The sequence below is a fragment of the Malaclemys terrapin genome, chromosome 6 (assembly GCF_027887155.1).
Source record: "Malaclemys terrapin pileata isolate rMalTer1 chromosome 6, rMalTer1.hap1, whole genome shotgun sequence".
Classification (NCBI taxonomy): Eukaryota; Metazoa; Chordata; order Testudines; family Emydidae; genus Malaclemys; species Malaclemys terrapin.
Window position 1 is genome coordinate 110,678,402 of NC_071510.1, and position 23,620 is coordinate 110,702,021.

Here is a 23,620-nt window from a genome sequence, read left to right on the forward strand (position 1 = left end):
TAATTTTGATTCCATTTTGCACAGCAGTGACTTGTAATTTTTCCTCCTCCTCCTCCCACCCTGGAGTGGGTATATGGGAGTTTGTTGGTTCCAACCACCTGGACCCTAGCACTGCAGTGGCTCCTCTGCATCCCTGAAGCCTGGCAGAGATGGGCTGCAAACGCTGGGCGAAAGAGTGAACATGTGATCGATGTCAGTCACATTGCTTATGCTCTACTGGAAGGGGCTCAACTAATACAGTGATGAGCAAATTATGGGAACCTAATAGAATAGAAAAGCCAAGACTGAGGTCATTAAAGTTAACATGGCATTTTTTGTAAGAAAAATTGTGTTAACCACAGTGTTATGACCAAATTCCAGCTCAGGTCATTACCCTGTGCCCCCTAAATTCCCCCTGAGATTTCATTTGGATATGGTACTCTTCTTCCATGTCACCTCAGAGGTGGTTGCCGATCAGTGGAAGATGAAATTAAATTAATATATAGATTATCGTAGGATAAGTTTGTAAAATGCTTTTGGGGGAATATACGTATGGTACATATTAAAAACTTACAAGTTTCAGAGTAACAGCCGTGTTAGTCTGTATCCGCAAAAAGAAGAACAGGAGTACTTGTGGCACCTTAGAGACTAACAAATTTATTAGAGCATAAGCTTTCGTGGACTACAGCCCACTTCTTCGAAGAAGTGGGCTGTAGTCCACGAAAGCTTATGCTCTAATAAATTTGTTAGTCTCTAAGGTGCCACAAGTACTCCTGTTCTTCTTTTTATTAAAAACTTAGTTTTACCTGCAAAGGGTAATTGTTAAGTACTGCTCTATTTATATGATTCTGACACTCGGACTAACAAAACCTGTATAAGATCATTTCTGTCCATAAAAAACTGTTGACTATATTAATTTTGCACAATTGAGCTGTCTGCTCTCATGCTTACGGATTGTGATACAGTGGATTAGATCTTCAGATAGCATAAACTGGCTTAGGGCTGTTAAAGTCAGTGGAATTATGCTGACTTACATCTGATGAAAATCTAAACCACAGTCTTTAAATACATGATCATTTATTATTTCTTAAATAATATGGTATAGTATCATACACGTTTTTCTAAGCCTTTAAATAAATAGGTTCTACTACTTATTATTCTGTGTATGCCAAAACCCATGACAGTTATTTATATGCAGGATGTACAGTGGATGAAGCAGAATTTAAATGAGATTACTCTGGATTTATACTAGTGTAATTTAGATCAGAATTTGACCTTGTGTGTGGGAAGAGACGAACTGCTTTATTTTACACTTTGTATATTCTCTTTTGCTTTCTTTTCCTACTACAGCACCTTCTGTTGGTTAGCTGTGCCATGTTACATTTATGTGCATCATTTGTAACTTACACCACCATTTATGTCTCCTCTGAATTTGAACCCATCTCATCTCATCACACACTTCCTTTCAGTGACCTATCACCATAAGTCTCTAACTGAAGGACTTTTCCATTCCATCTCCAATAGAATACAAATGGAAGATGCCTACGTTTCTAGCAATAGATACATACAAAATATGAATGACATTGAGAGTCGTAGAGTTTAAGGTCTGAAGGAACCGCCAAATCGTTTAGTCATGACCAACAGTTATCAATAGAATTTTGCTGAGGAAATGTTGCTTGACGTAGTCTATGACAGGATGAGGGGATTTTACCTCTTCTAAGTCAGTGGTTCTCAACCTTTCCAGACTATTGTACCCCTTTCGGGAGTCTGATTTGTCTTGCATACCCCAAGTTTCACCTCACTTAAAAATGACCTGCTTACAAAATCAGACATAAAAATACAAAAGTGGCACAGCACACCATTACTGAAAAATTGCTTACTTTCTGGTTTTATCATATAATTATAAAATAAATTTATATTGGAATATAAATATTACACATACATTTCAGTGCATAGTATATAGAGAAGTATAAACAAGTCATTGTCTGTATGAAATTTTAGTTTGTACTGACTTCACTAGTGCTTTTTATGTAGCTTGTTGTAAAACTAGGCAAATATCTAATGCGTTGATGTACCCCCTGGAAGACCACTATGTACCCTCAGGGTAGGGTGACCAGACGTCCTGATTTTATAGGGACAGTCCCGATTTTTTGGTCTTTTTCTTATATAGGATCCTATTACCCCCCACCCTCGTCCCAATTTTTCACACTTGCTGTCTGGTCACCCTACCTCAGGGGTACATGTACCCCTGGTTGAGAACCACTGTTCTAGGTTATCTTTAGACCAACAAAGCTGATTAAATGGCTTTCAGCACACACAGCTGACTAGGTTTTAATTTAAGCGTTCATCAGTCTGCATTTTTTTTTTTGCATTGATAATTTTCTGACCCTCTGTATTTGCTTTATCTTTATTATTCAGTGGTGCTTCAACGCGGAGTGCATTACAGTGGGAAAGAATCCAGAAATGATAAATGGTGGATGGGGCACATGGTCCTCCTGGTCCCATTGCACACGGACATGTGGAGCAGGAGTTCAAAGCGCAGAAAGACCCTGCAATAACCCAGAGTAAGTTGTGTGCACAGTTCATCACCAACCCTATCAATGCTTTTTTATGTAATGCAAGGTGTTTGAGAGGTCTGATGGGTATTTGTGAGGATAGGGACACTTGTTTCTCACCATATTATTAACAGCTACTGCAGCAAGACAACCATTGAATCCACTTCTCCCCATAGAAACACCCCTGACTAGAATTCACCAGCCTTGCCTTTTACAATTTTCATGTTGCTTCTCAGTCTCTTACCTTCCATGGAAATTACTTCCACCCAAGAGAGACGAAAATCTTCACCTGCAGGATTAATACAAACATCAGAAACATTGTTTTAATGATACTACTTTGGATAATTTGCAATATCCTCAATAACTATGTGAGGGTAAAGATTTGTGGCCTATTCCTGAGAGCTGATGAGTACTCACAAGTCACATTTGATCCTAAACCAGCTTCATTTGAAGTCTCAGAGATCCTGGTGATGGATTCTAAGAATCTAGTAAAATAGGTATGTATAGGGCAATTTTTTTTAAAAAATGCCTGTGTCTCATTTTCAAAAAGGACGGAAACACTTAGGGCCCAGATCCTCCAAGGTAGTTAGGCGCCTAACTTCAAGGAGTGATCGGCTCCTGACATGGTTGAGCTCATGATGAACTATCTATATGTTACTGTCTTAAACAAATAACACTGTGTCACATTTTCCAAAGTGCCTAAGGTCTGGTCTACACTGCAGACATATATTGGTATAACTATGTCACTCTGGGGTGTGAAAAATCCACACCCCGAGTTATATAGTTATATTGACCAACCCCCCCGTGTAGATAGCGTTATGTCAGCGGGAAAACTACTGCCTCTTGGAAGTGAATTAACTACTCCGATGGAAGAGAGTTCTCCCATTGGCATAGAGCAGATTCATTATCATGCTACAGCAGCACACCTGCATTGGTGTAGCTGTGCTGATGCAGCATTTCAAGTGTAGACTTGCCCTAAGTGACTGAGAAGTCAAGTCCCCATTGACTTCAGTGTTCAGCACCTTGTTATGAATGTACTAATTTAAAATAAAACACACCTAACTTTCATACAGACTCTAAAGCCCCAAAACGTCACACTTTACTTCTAGGCCACAGTTTGGAGGAAAGTATTGCACTGGAGAAAGGAAACGCTACCGCATGTGTAACATTCTCCCATGTCGACGAGACACACCAACCTTTCGTCAGATGCAATGCAGTGAATTTGACACAGTTCCCTACAAGAATGAATTCTACCAGTGGATTCCAGTTTATAACACAGGTAAGGAGCTAACACAGTCAAATTCAGAGCACTTAGAGATAAATAATGTGTGAAAGGGAACGGGAAGTAAATGAACATGAGTCTTTGACTTACCTAAGAAAAATACCACTTTGAAAGCCACATGGGTCCTGGTTGAAGTTTCAGGTCCTATAAATAAGGCCTTTCGTTTCTGTTTGTTTGTTTGCTTACTTTCCCAGGAATTAATCAGTGTTTATCTCAACAATTTAAAAACAGGTGGAAACCAGTGGCACACACAGTGGGAGTGGGTCAGGAGGGGCCAGTACTCCCAGATGCAACCTCATTCCCAGTGTCCTGTCGCTGCAGCAGTCCATGGTCTTGGCAGGCTCCCTGCCCATCTCATTCCACCACTCCACAGCTGCAGCAACCATCAAGTGCAGTTACCCTCTCCTGCACAGTGCCAACCGGCAGGGAGTTTGCAAGTGGGGAACTAGGTCTGGGGAGTTCGAACAGGCAAAAAAATCTAGGTAGAAATTGGAAAAATTCGAAAGCAATTAGTGATCAGGAACTATCTTTATTGTTAGCGCTGGACTTCAAAAGCCTATCCAGCAAGAATTACCAACATTACTTGTTCCTTCACCTAAGAACAATAAACTGTTTAGGGAAGTTATGAATCATAGAATCATAGAATATCAGGGTTAGAAGGGACCTCAGGAGGTCATCTAGTCCAACCCCCTGCTCAAAGCAGGACCAATTCCCAACTAAATCATCCCAGCCAGGGCTTTGTCAAGCCGGGCCTTAAAAACCTCCAAGGAAGGAGATTCCACCACCTCCCTAGGTAATGCATTCCAGTGCTTCACCACCCTCCTAGTGAAATAGTGTTTCCTAATATCCAACCAAGACCTCCCCCACTGCAACTTGAGACCATTGCTCCTTGTTCTGTCATCTGCCACCACTGAGAACAGCCGAGCTCCATCCTCTTTGGAACCCCCCTTCAGGTAGTTGAAAGCAGCTATCAAATCCCCCCTCATTCTTCTCTTCTGGAGACTAAACAATCCCAGTTCCCTCAGCCTCTCCTCATAAGTCATGTGCTCCAGACCCCTAATCATTTTTGTTGCCCTCCGCTGGACTCTTTCCAATTTTTCCACATCCTTCTTGTAGTGTGGGGCCCAAAACTGGACACAGTACTCCAGATGAGGCCTCACCAATGTCGAATAAAGGGGAACGATCACGTTCCTCGATCTGCTGGCAATGTCCCTACTTATACAGCCCAAAAAACATTATCCTTCTTGGCAACAAGGGCACACTGTTGACTCATATCCAACTTCTCGTCCACTGTAACCCCATGGTCCTTTTCTGCAGAACTGCTACCTAGCCATTTGGTCCCTAGTCTGTAGCAGTGCATAGGATTCTTCTGTCCTAAGTGCAGGTCTCTGCACTTGTCCTTGTTGAACCTCATCAGGTTTTTTTTGGCCCAATCCTCTAATTTGTCTAGGTCCCTCTGTATCCGATCCCTACCCTCCAGTGTATCTACCACGCCTCCCAGTTTAGTGTCATCTGCAAACTTGCTGAGAGTGCAGTTCACACCATCCTCCGGATCATTAATAAAGATATTAAACAAAACCGGCCCCAGGACCGACCCTTGGGGCACTCCGCTTGAAACCGGCTGCCAACTAGACATGGAGCCATTGATCACTACCCGTTGAGCCCGACGATCTAGCAAGCTTTCTATCCACCTTACAGTCCATTCATCCAGCCCATACTTCTTTAACTTGGTGGCAAGAATACTGTGGGAGACTGTATCAAAAGCTTTGCTAAAGTCAAGGAATAACACATCCACTGCTTTCCCCTCATCCACAGAGCTAGTTATCTCATCATAGAAGGCAATTAGGTTAGTCAGGCACGACTTCCCCTTGGTGAATCCATGCTGACTGTTTCTGATCACTTTCCTCTCCTCTAAGTGTTTCATAATTGATTCCTTGAGGATCTGCTCCATGATTTTTCCAGGGACTGAGGTGAGGCTGACTGGCCTGTAGTTCCCCGGATCCTCCTCCTTCCCTTTGTTATGCTCAAAGGTTGGCACTTTGCTTTGACTTGAGATCTACTTTCTGCCAGTAGCATTTGTCATCAAATTTACTGTGTGTTTAATGCTTGACAGCTATGAATAAACTTCTTAAATATCACCTAGTGTCACACTCATCAAATAAATATACTACTGAAGATAAGATTGGAACAGGCAGTAGTCCAGGAAAGCATTATCAAAGTGGTTTCCTCAGTTTGAACAAAGAAAATAAGGGTGATTAAGTATCTTATGAAAGAGTTTGTCAATAAAAACAAACCACAATAAATCCAAAGCACTTAGGGCCTGACACAAAAACTACATACATTCACAGGTCACATTATGCAATTTTCTATGTAAGAAAACTGAAATTCCATTCCATTTTGTTATGCAGAATGTGTACATTCACTGGAATCTGGATATATCACCCACTTGGTGAAAATGGACATACAGGGCCAGTGCACGTGGAATTTGGGGAGAGAATTATTTTTCACTGTTTAACATGATCCAGTGTACATGCATGAAGTATGTTTTTTTAAAAAATTCTTATAATTCATCTGAATCAAATTCAGTTTTTCATGGAATAATTAAAGGCACGTCTATGACTACATCTCTGCCAAATCCCAAGTTTCTATCACCTTCTGCTGAGGCGCTAGAGGTGTTTTTCAAAAGTCACAAATTTTCTCTCTTATCAGAGAAACAGTCTTTTTTTTTCATTCCTTCTTTACTTGCAAATGATTCAGTCATTTTTGACGGAAGTGTCAGGAAAAAGGTGCTCCCTCACTGAGAGCAAGAAGACTCACATGCAGCTATGATGCTATCTAAAGGGGAAGGTGACCGCCTAAATAATATGGTCACCACTTTCACAAAATTGTGATAAATCTTGTACAAAGTATGTCTAGTTATAATCTGCTGAGTATTATTATATTGTTATAATGTGTGAATCAACGTGTGCGGAGTTATGAAATTTTGTATATGTTTGTAACTTAAACATGCTGTTGGTCTGAGAAACACCCATATGTTAGCTCTTCAGGAATAACAAAGGAACTGTAAACAAGAGCCACTGCATGTCATTCCCGAAGACCCCTCAAACGGCACGTACGCAGAAGTTGCAAGCAAAAATTTGCAGTTCATCTGAAGAACTGATGGCAAAGCAAATACGCCAGGGAATTGCTTGACCCCATGACACAGCATGCTGTATTGAAAAGGTTTAAAATCACCCCTGAGACTTATTGCTTAAAGTTGAGGAATCTTAAAAAGTCTGACAATATAACTCATGTGGAATACACTGTGTAGTTATGTAAAAAAATAGGGGCGGGTGCTGATGGCAGCTTTGATAAGCTGTTGCATTTGGTGATGCAATAGTAGTTATTATGGGTGGTCACCAATGATGTCAAAGCAGCCATTTGTGACAAAAAACCTTCCACGGTTTTGATGGCCGCAGAAATTGCGGATGAGTATGTTGAGTCAAGTGCTCGAGAGGGGTGCAATCTCCAGTTTACAAGGAAGGAAGGATTTAAGAATAAACCTAATCCCAACTGTGTTAAAAAAATCTCCAGGGAGCCCAGATTTTAAAACCTCTTACCTTACGGGGAAGCCAATTGTTTGCCATGAAGGTGGGATCCCTAGCCATATAAAGTCAAATTGCTCAAGGCTTAAAACCACCTCACAACCTGCACCTGCAACCCCTTTCATGGGTTTCACTGCTACCAATGTAAGTGTTAATGCTACCACATTAGCCACAGAGGAAATTGTGGGAGAGGAAAATGGCCTCATAAATTATATTAGAACTGAGTCGTGGGATGATAGTGAACAGTTCATTAAGCGTGTAAAAGTAAATGGGGTTGAATGTACTCAGTGGCGTGATACTGCATCTCATATTACTTTGATTAAAAAAGTTTTGTGATAAAAGATAAATTGCCTGGCAGAAGTATAAATCTTCTAACTTTTGCTGAGTTTTCAATGACTGTGCCTCTGGCTAAAATCCACCGGAGTGGGAAAATGTTAAGGATGATATTGTGGTTGGTATTAGGAATTGCTACCTGCTGATATTTTGGTAGGTAATGACATTGTAACTATGTCCAATCAGGTTAATGTTATAACTAGCATGGATCTGATTCCTCTACTTTGCCTGCTGTCAGGGAGGTGCGCCGGAGGTGGGGGGGAATTCCCCTGAGCTATTGTTTGTTGAGAATGGCAGCTTGCCAGCTGAGGAAGGAGCTGAGGATTCTTTCCTACCGGAGACTGTTCCAGGTTTAAGTGAAACATAGAAAGAATTTATATCGGCTCAGTCAAGTGACATTACTTTGGAACAGACCAGGATTCCTACACAGGATCAGACCCCTCCTGGGGAAGGAAAATGGTGTATTATTTGGGGAAGCTCCTTCTGGAAAAAGGCAGCTTCCTGGTGAAGTTTGCAAGCAAATAGTTGTGCCTGATTTCAAAGTAGCAGTCGTGTTAGTCTGTATCCGCAAAAAGAACAGGAGTACTTGTGGCACCTTAGAGACTAACAAATTTATTTCAGCATAAGCTTTTGTGGGCTACAGCTCACTTCTTCGGATGTATAGAGTGTAACACGCAGACAGAAGATATTTATACATACAGAGAACATGAAAAGGTGGAAGTACGCATACCAATTGTAAGAGGCCAATCAACTGAGATGAGCTTTCAGTAGCAGCAGAAGAAAAAACTTTGAAGTGATAATCGAGATGACCCATAGAAGGTGTGAGGAGAACTTAACATGGGGGGAGGGGGGGAATTCAATTAGTGTAATGACCCAACCATTCCCAGTCTCTATTTAGGCCTAATTGCCTGAGAGGTATAGGAGAGATTTGCTCCAGTTAGCTCATGATGGGCCATTTGCGGGTCATCTAGGAGCAGAGAAAACTTGTGACAGGCTGAAGGAAACTTTTACCTGCCCCATATGTTTCAGACGAACTCGGTGTGTGTGCCAGGCTGGGCCCCTGCTGGCCCGTGTTTGTGCATCGGCAGTGTGCAAATGCCCTTGTGCGCCTGTGTGTGCAGTCACACATGCAGGGGAGGGGGCAGCCAAAGAGGTGCTCACACCCATGTGCATTTACACACTGACCCATGCCCCAGTCATGCACGAGCACATGGCCACCCAGCGTTGCACGCGCGCGCCTATTCACCCGCATCGGTCGCACATACACAGAGGGGCTCACACGTGAGAGAAAAATGCACACACCTGTGTGCACGTGCATGCTTCTGCACTGGTGGCCTGACACGCTCCCCCTCTATTAAATTAGGCAAACAACCAACATGCATCCGATGAAGTGGGCTGCAGCCCACGAAAGCTTATGCTCAAATAAATGTGTTAGTCTCAAGTACTCCTGTTCTTTTTGCGGATACAGACTAACACGGCTGCTACTCTGAGACAGTGAAGGGTTATTGCAGAAGCTCTAACTTGTGTCAGAAGCGTAAGGACTTAAAGAGACATTGTAAAGTGCCTGTGAGGGGGTGTACTTGCCCCACGCTTGACAAGGAGGACTTAACACCACACTGTGGGCTGAGGAAGCCACCACCCCTTCGCCCCTACTGGGCATGCTCCAATTGAAACAGCAGTATGAAAGAGAGTCGCACATGTCAGTCTGGCCTGACTGCTGAGGAGGAAGGATGCATGCTGCAGGCTCCTACCCGGGAGCTGCTGGAGCCCAAGACCACAGCGGCATTTGCCAGAGAGTCTGTGGATTTTGTGGGACCTTTCTCTAGACCTTCCAGGAATGGAAAGAAATATTTTTTGGTGGTGGTAGATTCAGCTACCGGGCACCCCGAGGCTACAGCATTGTCTAATATTGAAGCTTAAATGGTAGCTACAGCTCTATTTGCTATTTTCAGCAGAGTAGGCTTTCCCAGAGAGAGTTTAACAGACCATGGTACAAATTTTATGTCTGGTTAAGAAAACGGACATAAATAGTAAGAGGGAAAAGAGGAGGGGAGCAATGGTAATGAGATCCCGTGGTTACAAAGGCTACTATGCACAACTTGATGGTTCCAAATCATATTAGTTCCCTCTCCCCTCAACACACACATGTTTTAAATTGAATGATGGAGACAGAGGGGGGATGTGTGGGGAATAGCAGGAAGTGAGGGGAGTTAACATGAGGAAGGAAATAGGAAAAGGAAAGAAGGGGCAGAGATCAGGGTGACCAATGGGAAAATGGGACCCCACAAGGGTCTGGCCCAAGGCCCCCCTTTCCTCCCCGCATGTGGGACTGGCCCAAGACCCCCTGCCTCCTGCCTGCATGGGGCTGGCGCAGCCCGAGCCGCTCTCCTGAGCCCTCCCTCCCATGCATTGCTGCTTGCCCTCCCTTCCCCCACACGTTCCTCCGCACTCTGTTAGGGGTCACACTCCATTTTTTTGGCAAAACTGGGCATTTGTCCAGTTTGCTCTTGCCAACTGATGATCAGTTGGCAAATGCAAATGGGACAAATGCCCAGTTTTGCCAAAAAAGTCAGGACAGCTGGGACAGGGCTTAAAAAATGGACTATCCCATCCAAAACGGGATGTATGGTCATCCGAGGCAGAGGGACATTCAGGAAAGAGGGAGGAAGGGGAGCTGAAGAAAGAAAGGATGGAGGACAAAATGCAAAATCCAGCTGCTATCTTCATGAGCCAGGAAGGAAGCTAGTGAATGTAGTAGTACCAGGTATATGGAGTTTTCTTGCCCCATACTACCAGGGCTGGGCCAGAAGGGGCATGCATGGTGGAGGAATGTTGCTGCTATTCCATGCTGCTGTGACTGAGGCAGTTCCTTGCTGCTATGTCGTCTTCCCCACCTGCAGTGTGCAACGGGGGAGGGTTTTGCCTAAAATGTTTACAATTAGAAGTGATCTGAACTGAAGTGTCTATTGGGTGTAAATTTATAAATAAGATCTACAGTGAAAGGAGATGTTGAACAATATGAAGCTCACTAACTAGATTTCTTCAGATGTGGACAAGGATGAGGAAAATAATGCGATGATTTATTTTTTTAATTGCATCTTTTAAACGAAATGCTTCAGACGCAGTTCCAACCTGTCAATGCAAACCCAGGTATAGTAAGTGTGTACTGTATGATACAGATTAATTTTGTGGCAGTAGCCTCTCTAGTTGGACGCAGGGCCGGTGCAAGGAAGTTTTGCACCCTAGGCGAAACTTCCACCTGGCGCCCCCCCCCCCCCCCCGCTTCTGCCCTGAGATGTCCCCTCCCCACAGCAACTCCCTCCCCCCCTGCCCTGAGGTGCCCCCCCCGCGGCAGCTCCCCCCCCCCCCCGGGAGCCATGTGGCAGCTCCCCACCCCAGCTCACCTCTGCTCCGCCTCCTCCCCGAGCACGCCGCCCCCGCTCTAATTCTCCTCCCCTCCCAGGCTTGTGGCGCCAAACAGCTGATTGGCGCCGCAAGCCTGGGAGGCGGGAGAAGTGGAGCGGCCGCTGAGCGGGGAGAGGGAGTCTGAGCTGCACGTGTCAGCGCACCGCTGGCAGCCCAGCCCAGGAACGCAATAAAAAAAAAATGGGGGGCACCGCTTTTTGGCACCCCCAAATCTTGGCGCCCTAGGCAACCGCCTAGTTTGCCTTAATGGTAGCACCGGCCCTGGTTGGACATAGACTGAAGTGAGAAAAAATGTAATGAGTAAATTTAAGGAAGAATAACTGAGCCTGGAGCCAACTGAATAGGCCTGGAAAGAGGATTTTAGGCCTAAAATTAGGCCCCCAAATCCATAATTAGGAACAGAAACCACAATAACCTGATTTTAAAAGGCACTAAGCTGCACTAGCTCTCATTTACTTCACTGGGTTTGTGGGGGTTCGACACCATAGCAGATGACTAACGTTAGGAATTCTAGTCTGAAAATTGTGGCCCAAGTGTTTTGCTGAGAGGGTTAGAGGGCATGGGCCATGAGGAAGAAAGGGGCCTAGAGACGGGATTTGAAAAGTATCAGGTTGTTCATTACTGTACACTGAAGGAGCATATAGTTGCCTACCTGTTAGATTGTTCACTAGTCTTATGCCTTCATCTTTGTGAGAAAATTCATCCAATTCCACCTTCAGTTCAGCGTTCAGATGATTCCAAGATTTGAAGAGAGATGCAAAACCCAGCAGAGATCATTTCTCTTAATACTGGACATGTAGTTAGAGTTTCTCCAGCATTATATAAAAAAGAAGTACAAATATAGAAATAGTCGACCTTGCACTGAAGGAAAACAATAAGCTAAAAAAGCCTTATTCATTTTCCACAGACAATTCTCTTTGAAACTGGCAGACTGGTGCCGCTGTGACAGAGGTAATTAAACCAGGATAAAATGTTTATCCTTATGTTATTAAATCTACCGAGCTTGATAAGGGAGAGATACTCGGCTTGCTTACTTTATTAATTTATTTTCTTCGGGGGAGTACAGTTTGGCTTATCTAAATCTGCTAGTTTCTTGGAGAACAGTATTTCAATGTGAGGCCTACTCTGAGTTTATGGAATAAAGGCTAGAAAGAGAAATAATCCTATATGGATACATTATATTTAATCAGTCCGTGACAGTGATGGGCTCAACTGTCTGTTTATCCTCCTCTCATATATTGGAGAATAGGGGTTACATAACTAAACTGTGACGGATCTCATATGTCTTCAGAAGGCAATATGTCTGTGTTTCAGATCAGACCTGTACAGCTACGTTCTCTGGAGCTGAGCTGTCAGGACCTTCTATTGCCATTAGTTTGAAATCAGGCAGAAACTAAAGTCGCAAGGATTGCTTGATATTATAAAGCACCTGCTCGCCTTCTTACTCTCTCTCTTTTATGCCCCCTTCTGATGACTAGGGTGCTTGGGGTGAGGGGAGGGATTGTTTGGTTGATTTTTCTGCTGCAGCCTTCCGTTAGCCAAATCCTGGTCCTATTGAGTTCAATGGAACCAGCATTTCAACAGAAACACAGAATCACTCCTTGTGTAGTAGGAAAAATATTGCAATCCTGTCTTTAGGCAGCAGCACACATTGGTCAAACACCAACTTAAATGAGGTGAGAGTGGATCCTTTTTTTAAGGGTATGTCTACACTGGAGGTATAATTTCCTGCTCAGATAGACATACACATGCTAGCTTTGATCAAGCTAGTGCACTAAAAATAGAAGTAGAGCCGTGGCAAGGCTGGGTGGTGGAATAGGCTGGCTGTCCCGAGTAACATCACGCCTGCAATCTTAGGCAATTACTCAGACGACTAGCTTGTCCCACTGATTGTGCCACCATAGCTACACTGTTATTTTTAGTGCACTGATCTGATCAAAACTAGCACATGTACATTACACTTCCAGCTCAAGAGTGTAGATGTACTTTGATGTAAATTAATGGGAGTAAACTCTGAAGGAAACAATTGAAACCTTTTTATTAATATTTCTGCTATTGAGAAAGAATTTGTGTTCCCTTTGATTAGCTTCATGTAGTTCAATTTACACTGCCTGAGCAGGGATTCCTGTGTGCACAAACTGGGAGGGGGGGAAGCCACAGGGCCAAATTTTGATATCCTTACTCAGTTTTTGCGTTGTCCTTATGTAACAAGCTTACTTTCAGAGAAACCCCATTGTTGTCATTGGGTGCCCATTGGAGACAAGCTGCCGAGGAGCTACGGTGGAATGGGATGCGTTACTGCAGGAGCGAAAGCAGAAAAATCCTGGCAGATAGAACATTCCTTCTGCAGAACCCCTGAGATCCACAGATTCTGAGGAGGAAAATTCCTATCTCCCCTAAAACGATTTGGAGAAAACATTATGAAGTTTTCCTCCCACCAGGGCTGCCTCTTTGTGTTTTTCCATAGGAAAGGAATTTTTCCTAAAATACTTAAATTCACTTTAGGAAAAACAAATAAATATGCACATATGCATGTCCAAATCATTGTAATTTATTCGTGTAGGGTTTTTTTGCAGACTCAATAATAAAAATAATGTACAGTTGTCTCTATTCTTTACTGGAGCTAAACAGAATAGAAACACAAATAAGGTGCTTTGCACAATCTTGTCTTTGTTGTTGTTTCTTTTGCTTTTCTCATTGCTTTTTTTATTTTAGACTTGCTGGCGAGTAAAAATGATACTTGTATGTTAATATCACTTTTCACAGCCTCCCAGCTAGCTACCAAGTCTACTATGAAAAGTGATATTAACAAACGTACAAATATCACTTTTCACAGCAGACTTACTCAGCCCCAGCCTGCCAAGGGACAAATTAAGCCCTGGATGGGATGGTGCATAGGGAGGCAGCAGGGCCAGGAGCGATAGGGAGAATGGATGAGGGGCTGGAGGAGGCAGCGGGGACCGGGGGTGAGCCCTGGGCCAGAGCCCGAAGCCTTGCACCTGGGGGATAGGGCCTGGGTGACGGACCCCAGAGCCTGGAGATGGAGCCCAAAGTCCCGCAGCTGAAGCCTGCTTCCTGCTATGTCAGGGCTGATCCCAACCCCTCTGCCCCAGGAAGCTGGGGAACTCACTGGCTGCCTGCTCCTCCAATGTTTGTGTCTCCAGAGGGGGCAAGGCCCAACCCCTGCTGGCAGCCATCACCATCCAGGAGCTTGTGGCCACAAGAAAAGCCCCTGGTGGTCGCATTTGAGAAACACTGGCATAATGGGGCCCTGATCCTGGTTAGGGCCTGTGGACCCTACAGTAATATACATAATAATAATCTGGAAAACAAACGGCTAGTGAGGTGGCTGAGATAATAGGCAATTTCCTCAATGGCTGCAGTGACCCATCCCATAATCAGTTGTATCTGTATGTGAAAGACCAAAGGCTAATACTTACATCATTCCTAGCGTTAATGTGCCTGTCTATTGAATAATGAATTGACACTGTGGGGTAGGAGCAGGAACTGCTCTTATTTTCACTGAAGTTCAGTGGGAAACTGGCAATTTTTCTGTTCAGGCCTGATAGGGCTGTTTCATTTTTCAGCAGTTGCCACTGTGCTTCCTTTCATGCTCAGTTCTTCCAGAAATGCAATTGGACACCATGGTGATTTTTACACAGTCCCATACACTTCTCCACTGGGAAGTCAAACTTCTGTTCTACCCATTAGGAACTGCTTGAAAGTCGAAAAAAGAGTTTTGCACAATTTCTGTGTCAGACAGGATCAGTTTAGCGCAGGAGACAAAGACTAGGTCAAATTCTGGAATCCTTGTTTCCTAGAAAACATGGTGCTTTTTATTGGAAAATGGTGCCTTGCCCAGGGGGGGTGGGGGAGGAGCAGAAATAAGCACTAAGTTAATTTTAGCACCAGATACTGAAATTAATCACAGCAGGCAGAAAGCTCCTATGTGAATTTAATGAAATAAAATAAAAATCATACCTCTTTTGTACATCACAAAAACCACTATCAAAATGGAGATTGATTGATTGCCCCAGTTAGCAAACTTCACACACTGGATCAGGATTGAATGGGGATTATTTTTTTCATCCTAGCCATCAAAGCCTTTCATGATTCCATCTCTGACTACATCTCAGACCTTAACTCCTACTACTTACCTCCTTGAATGATTCATAGATTCATAGATTCTAGGACTGGAAGGGACCTCGAGAGGTCATCGAGTCCAGTCCCCTGCCCTCATGGCAGGACCAAATACTCTCTAGACTATCCCGGATAGACATTTATCTAACCTACTCTTAAATATCTCCAGAGATGGAGATTCCACAACCTCCCTAGCCAGTTTATTCCAGTGTTTAACCACCCTGACAGTTAGGAACTTTTTCCTAATGTCCAACCTAAACCTCCCTTGTCTTTGAGACCCCAATTCTCCAAAGACTGTATTGACTCAAGTGGGACTTCTGAAGTGTTCAAAGCTGTCTTTGCAAGACTAGGACCTTGCAGCAGTTTGTGGGAAGGGACAGCTTTTATTTTGTGTGCTACACAGAGCTGAACATATTGCTCATGCTGTTCAAACAACAATAGAAACTGAGCTACCCTCTTGCTCTTTTATCATTTATAAGTATAATTTTGTTTTTGTTTTTAAACGGTGCCAAAAATTGCACTGCTCACATTGCATGTAAATGCAAAGGGCCATTCCCTGCCAAGTATGAATACAGCTGCACATATGACACAATGAAAGTGCGACAAAACAGTGAGGTGGGAAAGAAAGACAGTGGTCACAACAATAAAATTATGCAGGAATGGCTTGACTTAATTCCCCATTTAAGTCAAGGGAAGGATTGTCATTGACTTCATTAGGCATTGTATCAGGCAGCAGATATGGGTATACAGCACAGCTGAATATTCCTTAAAATATTTAACAAATGTATATGTAAACTACACAAATACCTTGATGTCTTGGTTGACTTACTTCCTTTGGGCCTGTCAGTAACAGATTTAAACCCCAAATCCAGCAAAGGTCCTAGTGCAACAGTATTGCCAAAGAGCTAACATGATCCTTGGGCATATAAACAGGGGAACCCCAAGTAGGAATAGAGAGATTATTTTACCTCTGTATTTGGCACTGGACTGTGTCCAGTTCTGGAGTCCACAATTCAAGAAATTTTATAAACTTCAGAGCGTTCCAAGAAGAGCCATGAGGATGATTAAAAGATTAGAAATTATGTCATATGGTGATAGACTCAAGAAGATCAATCTATGTAGCTTAATAAAGTGAAGATTAAGGGGTGACTTGATCAGTCAGTAAGTATCTACATGGAATACAAATATTTAATAATGGGCTGTTCAATCAAGTAGAGAAAGGTATAACACAATCCAATGGTTGGTAGTTGAAGCTTTCTTGATTGGGGCATTAAATCAGATATGAAGTACATTAGCCACTGTTGTTCAGCAGTGGGACTGTCAATTTGATATTTTTCATGAGTACTACATTCATTTTAAATATTTTCAATCCCATATCTGACTCTAATACATTTTTTTGAGATGTGAGATATTCTCCATATGTTTCATCTTGCAAATTCCTTGATGTACCACAGATTTTCAGAGTTCTGCATATTTTACTTCAGAACTTTGGTTACTACATATTATAATTACTACAGTGAGAAAATATCTGTTTTTTTTCCTTCAGCTAATCTGTGTGAGCTCCACTGCCGCCCTGTGGATGGCCAATTTTCAGAGAAAATGCTGGATGCAGTTACTGATGGGACTCCTTGCTTTGAAGGCAGAAACATCCGAGATATCTGTATTAATGGCATGTGTAAGGTATTGGGTATGTTTGTATGTTTCCTTCTCTAAAATTTCATGGGACTGTATTATCAGGGGAAACTGTTTACCAACTTATTTAAGAGGATGCCAGCTCAGGGCATTTGATTTCATTGTATTTTAAATTATAGTAGAAACAAGTTAAAGGGGAACTGCTTTTCTAAATGGACATTAGAATAACTTTGACCCTTTCTACGGAATAGATGGGCCTGGTTGTTGTTGTTTCTTTTGTTATCAGAATCAATTTAAGAATGTGTGTTTGCTCTATTCCTATGGCGATATTGTTTTCACAGAGGATTATACAGTTTTGTGGCCACAATTAGTTTTAACCATTTCATAGAGCTACATTTTGAAAATGTGATCCTAATTGTATGAAACCATGTGTTATTCATCAGCTTAGAATTAAAGGCATTGTATTTGTAATATTTAATCACACACTGAAGTGAAACTGCATGAAATGTACTGTACGTAACCAAAGCAAACAAATGAGAGTACATATAACAATATGGTTTTTAATTGTAACAACATTACTCTTTTGACATAATTCTCCACTACACCTAGGGTGACCAGATGTCCCAATTTTATAGGGACAGTCCCGATATTTGGGGCTTTGTGTTATATAGGCGCCTATTACCTCCCCACCCCCTGTCCTGATTTTTCATACTTACTGTCTGGTCACCCTAACTACACCTAGGGTATACCCAGCATCCACAGCATTCTATTGGTGTGTTTTGAAAATATATGCAGTTCTTGCAATATTGGATTATGGTTACATAGTTATAAGATAAGGAAATCCCATAGTCTTAGTTGATGGGTTGTTTTCCAATAGGATAGCAAAGCACTGGAGTTTGTTTTTGTGGTATGTAATAGTTTTATCTGTAGTTTAATTTTTTTGAAAATATGAGGTTCAGAGCCTGTTCCTGTAGAAGTCCAAAGGAAATTTGGCCACTGATGACATTGGGAGCAAAAGCAGGACTGTGATTCCTAGAAAACACTTAGTTAGTTGATGGTAGAAATTAATTTATCATCTTCCTGGAGGGCCATTTGATAGCTGCATGCCTTAACCACCTGAATACCAAGTCATGTATAGAATATCAGGGTTGGAAGGGACCTCAGGAGGTCATCTAGTCCAACCCCCTGCTCAAAGCAGGACCAATCCCCAGACAGATTTTTGCCCCACATCCCTAAGTGGCCCCCTCAAGGATTGAACTCACAACCCTGGGTTTAGCAGGCCAATGCATACTTGCTATGTGTCTACTCCAAAGATTTAACTTTCAAGTGGAATTGTTGGTGCATCAAAGAACAGCAACAAAAGGGTTAATTCTTAATTTTTTATACAGTGCTTACACTTGTACTAGTGAATTTTTTGGATAAACTGGAGTTCCTGATCCAGCTCCCATTGAAGTCAGTGAAAATATTCCCCGTTGCTTCAATGGGAGCTGGGATGGGCAGCGGGAAATTCTAGGAACAGTCATACTTGAAGATATACAGAAACAAACCTTTTTAAGATATGAAAATGTTTGGTAAATTTTTCAAATGTTTATTTTTGCTTCAGTGACCAGGTTTCCCAAAGGGAAAACGGGACACCACGCAGGGCTGGCCCGAGCCCTCCTCCCCCGGCACAGGGCTGGCCCAAGCCACTTGCTCAAGCCCACCTCCCCACACAGGGGGCAAGCAGTGACACACATACTAGATAGAATGACCCTATTTCCCAAAGGCTGGGGCTGGCATCACTGCTCACTTGAGCCCTGCCTCCCGCCCGGTGTGGGGCTGGCATTGCTGCTTGTCCGCCCCCCCCGCATGTTCCTCCGCACCCTACTTTTTTTCCAAAAGTGGGCATTTGTCCCATTTGCTCTTGCCAACTGATCAAGTTAGCAAAAGCAAATGGGACACATGCCCGCTTGGGGGGGGGGAGTCAGGACGTCCAGGTCAGGGCTTAAAAAAGGGACTGTGCCGGCCAAAATGGGATATATGGTCACCCTGATTTTTGCTCACCTCTATACTTCTTGGCTTCAGGCAGGACTGATCTAAGAGAGGCAGAATACTGAATTAAGAGGGCTATTTTCATGGTATATTTGATCCAGCTCCAATAATGTCTGAAATTTTATAAGAGCACTCCTCTCATGAGAGTTTCACTCTGATTTCTAAACCAAAGGGATTGAGATCAGCATGACTAAGCTTTCGAATATTTATTCAGATTGAATCCCACAAGCTTTGGCAGTTCACACATCACTACAACTGTATGTCTATTTTATACAAAGCAGGTTTTTCAAAAATTCAGAGGATGCATCTCTGTTGAAAGCAAGCTCTACCATGGAGATCAGAGGTTCCCAAACTGTGGTACATGAGCATGTTAGAAGTGATCTATGGCAAAAGGTTGCTCTGTCCCCTTGAAGGAATGGGGGGCCTGGAGCAAGCCAAACCCTATTCCATGACAAAACCTTTCAAAAAGAAAGGGGGGGGGGGAGAGAGAGAGCAGCAGATTAGCAGAGGAATGGGATCCAGATGTTAATCAGATAGCTGCCTCATTAGAATGATAAAATCCAGCTGTTTGGTAGCTTACAGGAAGATTAAGAGGGAGAGGACAGACAGCAGAGAGGGCAGAATTGCAGGGGAACATTGAGTCAGAAGAGAGGCTCCCTGAGATAGGAACGAGAAGGGAGACAGGTGGGCTGGGGAGCCTACCTGAATCACAGCCCAGCCCCAAGAAGGAGGGCTGTGGAATCCTTTCCCCAAGAGGAAGGAGTTGTGAGTTCAGGGCCCAAAGGAGGCTCTGTGCAATGGGACTAGAACCCGGATTCTGGTGGGCCAGGGAAGCCTGCTTAAATCATGTCACAACCCCGTGGAAGGGGGCTGTGGGATCCCTTAACTACGAGGAAGCAGTTGTGAGTCCGGGGAGGAGGAGACCAGCAAAAAAGACTTCCCAGAGAGGCCAGACTCAGAGATTGCAGTGAGACTGGCAAAGCATCCTGGTTCAAAGGGAACTGGAGGAGATTCGGAAACCTGAAGCCCTCAAGCAAGGTGAATTGCAGCTAAATATGCCCGGTGCCCAGAGCCACAAAATTACAGTCAAGGCACATTGCCTCTCCCCTCTGAACCCACTCTGCCTTTCTTTTCCACACAGCCACTACCACCAGCAGAGCCCTCCCTTCCTTTTCTCCTTCCCCCCACACTCCAGAGCCCTCCCTGCCCTTCTTCCCCCCGCCACACACACACACCAGAGCCCTCCCTGCCCTTCATCACCGCCTCCACACACACACCAGAGCCCTCCCTGCTCTTCTTCCCCCACACACACACTCCAGAGCCCTCCCTGCTCCTCTTCCACACACACCAGAGCCCTCCCTGCTCTTCTTCCCCCCCCACACACACTCCAGAGCCCTCCCTGCTCTTCTTCCCCCCCGACACACCAGAGCCCTCCGTGCTCTTCTTCCCCCCCCACACACACACCAGAGCCCTCCCTTTCCTTCTCCTCCGCCCACATCACCAGAGCCCTCCTGATTTCCCCCACGCACACGCACACCACCTCCTCTCCACCCCCACCACCAGAGCCCTCCCTGCTTCCCCCTACACACACTAGAGCTGTCCCTGCCCTTCTTCCCCCCCACATACCTCCAGAGCCCTCCCCGCCCTTCCCCTTCCCTGTTTTTTTTTTATACTTACACTCCTTCAGACACCACGGGAATCCTCCCTACACTCCATCCAGAATCCCTACTCTCAGTCTAACTTCATTAGTGCTGAGACGGAATCTGTTTTCCCATCTTGTGAAACTTCTTGTAATTTCAAAATATTTCCCTTTGTGCATCCAGATAAAAGGGAGACCACTCTACGTTTTCACAACAACCCAGCAAGAGAGGCCCACCTTTCCCAGAGTAGTCACTATCAGTCTAGTCAGCACATTCAACTTCATCAGACAGAGCAGGGACTTGATGGGTGAGGTAATAGCTTTTATTGGACCAGAGAGAGACAAGCTTTCAGTCTACACAGAGCTCTTCTTCAGGGACTTGAATGTGAGTTTCCCACATCCCAGGTGAGTGCGCTGACTGCCAGGCTATTCTGATGTCTGGTTTTGACCAGAAATTCCATCCTGCACCTAAGAAACATTTCCTAATGAAAGTTTCATCTAAACCAACATGTTCTCACAAAATTTCAGTTTTGACACATTGGCATTTTCTGATGAAAAACCTGTTTTGTTTTAAAATTCCCAATCAGCTCGTAACTTCCTGTCCCCTCCATCTCAGACTCCCCCTCCAAACTACCATCTTGTCCAATTTCCCCCAGGCAGATGTCTGCCAGGCAAATTCAATACTTAAGTCTATTAAGGCCTAAAATAAATGTGTATAAACAGTAAAAATTTGCATATGGTACTTGTGATGCAGCAGGAAAGTGATAGATGGGAGGTATATAAGCCCCAAGATGATCAGAGCCTTATTCCCTGTGCGCTGAGAAGTTACTACAGGTTAATTAGAGCACCTGGAGCCAATTAAGGCCTTGCCAGAGACCTAATAAAAAATCCTGCTTCAGTCAGATGGCAGGAGGAAAGGAGAGCTGACTGTAGTTTGGAGGAGTACTATTGTTGACCAGAGTACCAGGGGAAGGGAAACCTGCTTAAGCGGAGCAGAGGGACTCCCCAGGCGCAGAGGATGAGAGAAACACTGCCCAAGGGGAGAGAGGGCAGGAAGCCCAAGAATAGGGGCAAGAGGCAGCAACCTGACCCATCACACGAAGGAAAAGCGTGGGATCCACCATAAAAGGGTTGGCCGTTTGTCACATACTTCAAACATCAATTTTTTTCAGAAGATGGTACATGAACCTATGAAGTTCTGAACTGTTCATGTATATGATTGTTTTCCAGGGCCATTTTGAAGGTATTAGTCATAGAATCATGGGACTGGAAGGGACCTCAAGAGGTCATCTAGTCCAGTCTCCTGCACTCATGGCAGGACTAAGTATTATTTAGACCATCCCTGACAGGTGTTTGTCTAACCTGCTCTTAAAAATCTCCAATGATGGAGACTCCACAACCTCCCTGGGCAATTTCCTTAATATCCAACCTGAACCTCTCTTACTTCAATTTAAGCCCATTGCTTCTTGTCCTATCCTCCGAGGTTAACAAGAACAATTTTTCTCCCTTCAACAACATGTATCATCATAAACAATTCTGGAGAATCAAGGTTGTTTTTAAATTAGTGTACTTGTGCTATTGTGAATAAAGCTGGCAGTCTATTTACATATAATTTCAGTTCACCCAACGAACAGAATGAATCGAAGCCAGGATCATGTGATGAACAATATAATCTGGCAATTTCCAAGGACTAGAGCAAATGATTAATAGGTAACTAAAGTAGACCTCTTCTCTGAATGGTAGTACACTTTTATATAAAATGTGTACACAGCATACCCACTTGGGAAAAAAACCTTTTCAAACATCTCTCAGAATAATTCAGTACAGTATTAGTTCAGTCCAAGTGAATGCAATACATATTGTGTGGTTCTTAGCAAGTGAATTAGAAAATACACTTAATTATTTGTACAGGACTAATTCTGGTACTATAATAATAGATGAATATTGTGGTTGCTAACCTGAAAAAGGAGTCCTTAAACATTACAGGTAAATAGTAAGCCCCGATCAAGTGCTACTCAAGGTTTTAATCAGACATTTTAGGTACTGAAATGCATTTTAGGAACTGAATTTGCTAGATGCTAAATGCTTCTGGTTTGTTTTCTTTTGGCCAAAATAATGTTTCACACTGGCCTGAAGTCAAATAAGAGGTAATAGTGGCAAGGTATTGTGTGATGTTATATCTGTTACCCACGTGTATTTGGTGTGCATTGAGGCACAAGGCTAAAGACCAAGGCCAATGCTTTCAAATGTAGGTACCTAAGGCCAGGCACTTTGTAATAGGTCAACTGTTCCACTCCAGGCGTGCCCTAGTTTTGGTGTAATGAGGAGGGTGGGGTAGCCACGGGGAGTTCTAAATGAGAAACAGCCCAAAGGCAAGGGAGAGAGTCTGGAGTCTTGATCGTGCAGAGAACTCAAAAGAAGAGCAGAGCTGGGCTGAGAGCTGCTGAGAGAGGATGGCACTGAAGGAGGGAGCAGTGAGAGATTCCTAGTTGAGCAGTGGAGCCAGATCAGGCTGGTGAAAGTGGAAGGTGGTCAGGAGGTCCGTCCCCAGGCCGAAGAGCCACAGCCAAGTAGGGCTGAAGGCTGAGAGCAGCAGCAGGATGCCTGCTGGCTCTCTGAGGTGGGGAGCTGAAGCTGGAGGACCATAGAGAGCTGAAAGCAGGGGAATGATTGAGGGGGAGTGAGTTCACCAGGCAAGAACTATAACCAGACTTGAGAATGAAACTGGGTCCAAAAGCACGCCAGCTAGAGCAGCTGAGGTGAGGTGTGGTGAGAGGCACTGGGCACCATACTCAAGAGCTGCAGCACGGTGAGAGATGCTGGAGCTGTACTTGATGTGTTGATGGACTATTGGAGCTTGAAAGAGTGAATGTGCTATTTGGACTGGACTTGGGAATTCTGGATAGTGGTTCTGGATCCTTTAATAATAAATTAAACCTGCAAAGGGCTATGTATAGTGTGAAAGAGTGTGTGTACTCCAGAAGAAAGGGGAAATTGAAGCAGATCATGCTGTGGCCTG

General features: G+C 43.8%; 1 protein-coding gene across 2 annotated transcripts in view; it reads left to right on the forward strand.

Annotated features, from left to right (window-relative positions):
- Window positions 1-23,620, forward strand: part of ADAMTS12 (ADAM metallopeptidase with thrombospondin type 1 motif 12) — a 284,930-nt gene that overhangs the window by 167,205 nt on the left and 94,105 nt on the right. For both annotated transcript variants that reach the window (XM_054033253.1, XM_054033254.1), the window contains 3 exons: window positions 2,398-2,543; window positions 3,644-3,813; window positions 16,846-16,979. In XM_054033253.1, the coding sequence (XP_053889228.1) occupies window positions 2,398-2,543; window positions 3,644-3,813; window positions 16,846-16,979 (450 nt within the window). The remainder of the gene's footprint in view (window positions 1-2,397; window positions 2,544-3,643; window positions 3,814-16,845; window positions 16,980-23,620) is intronic.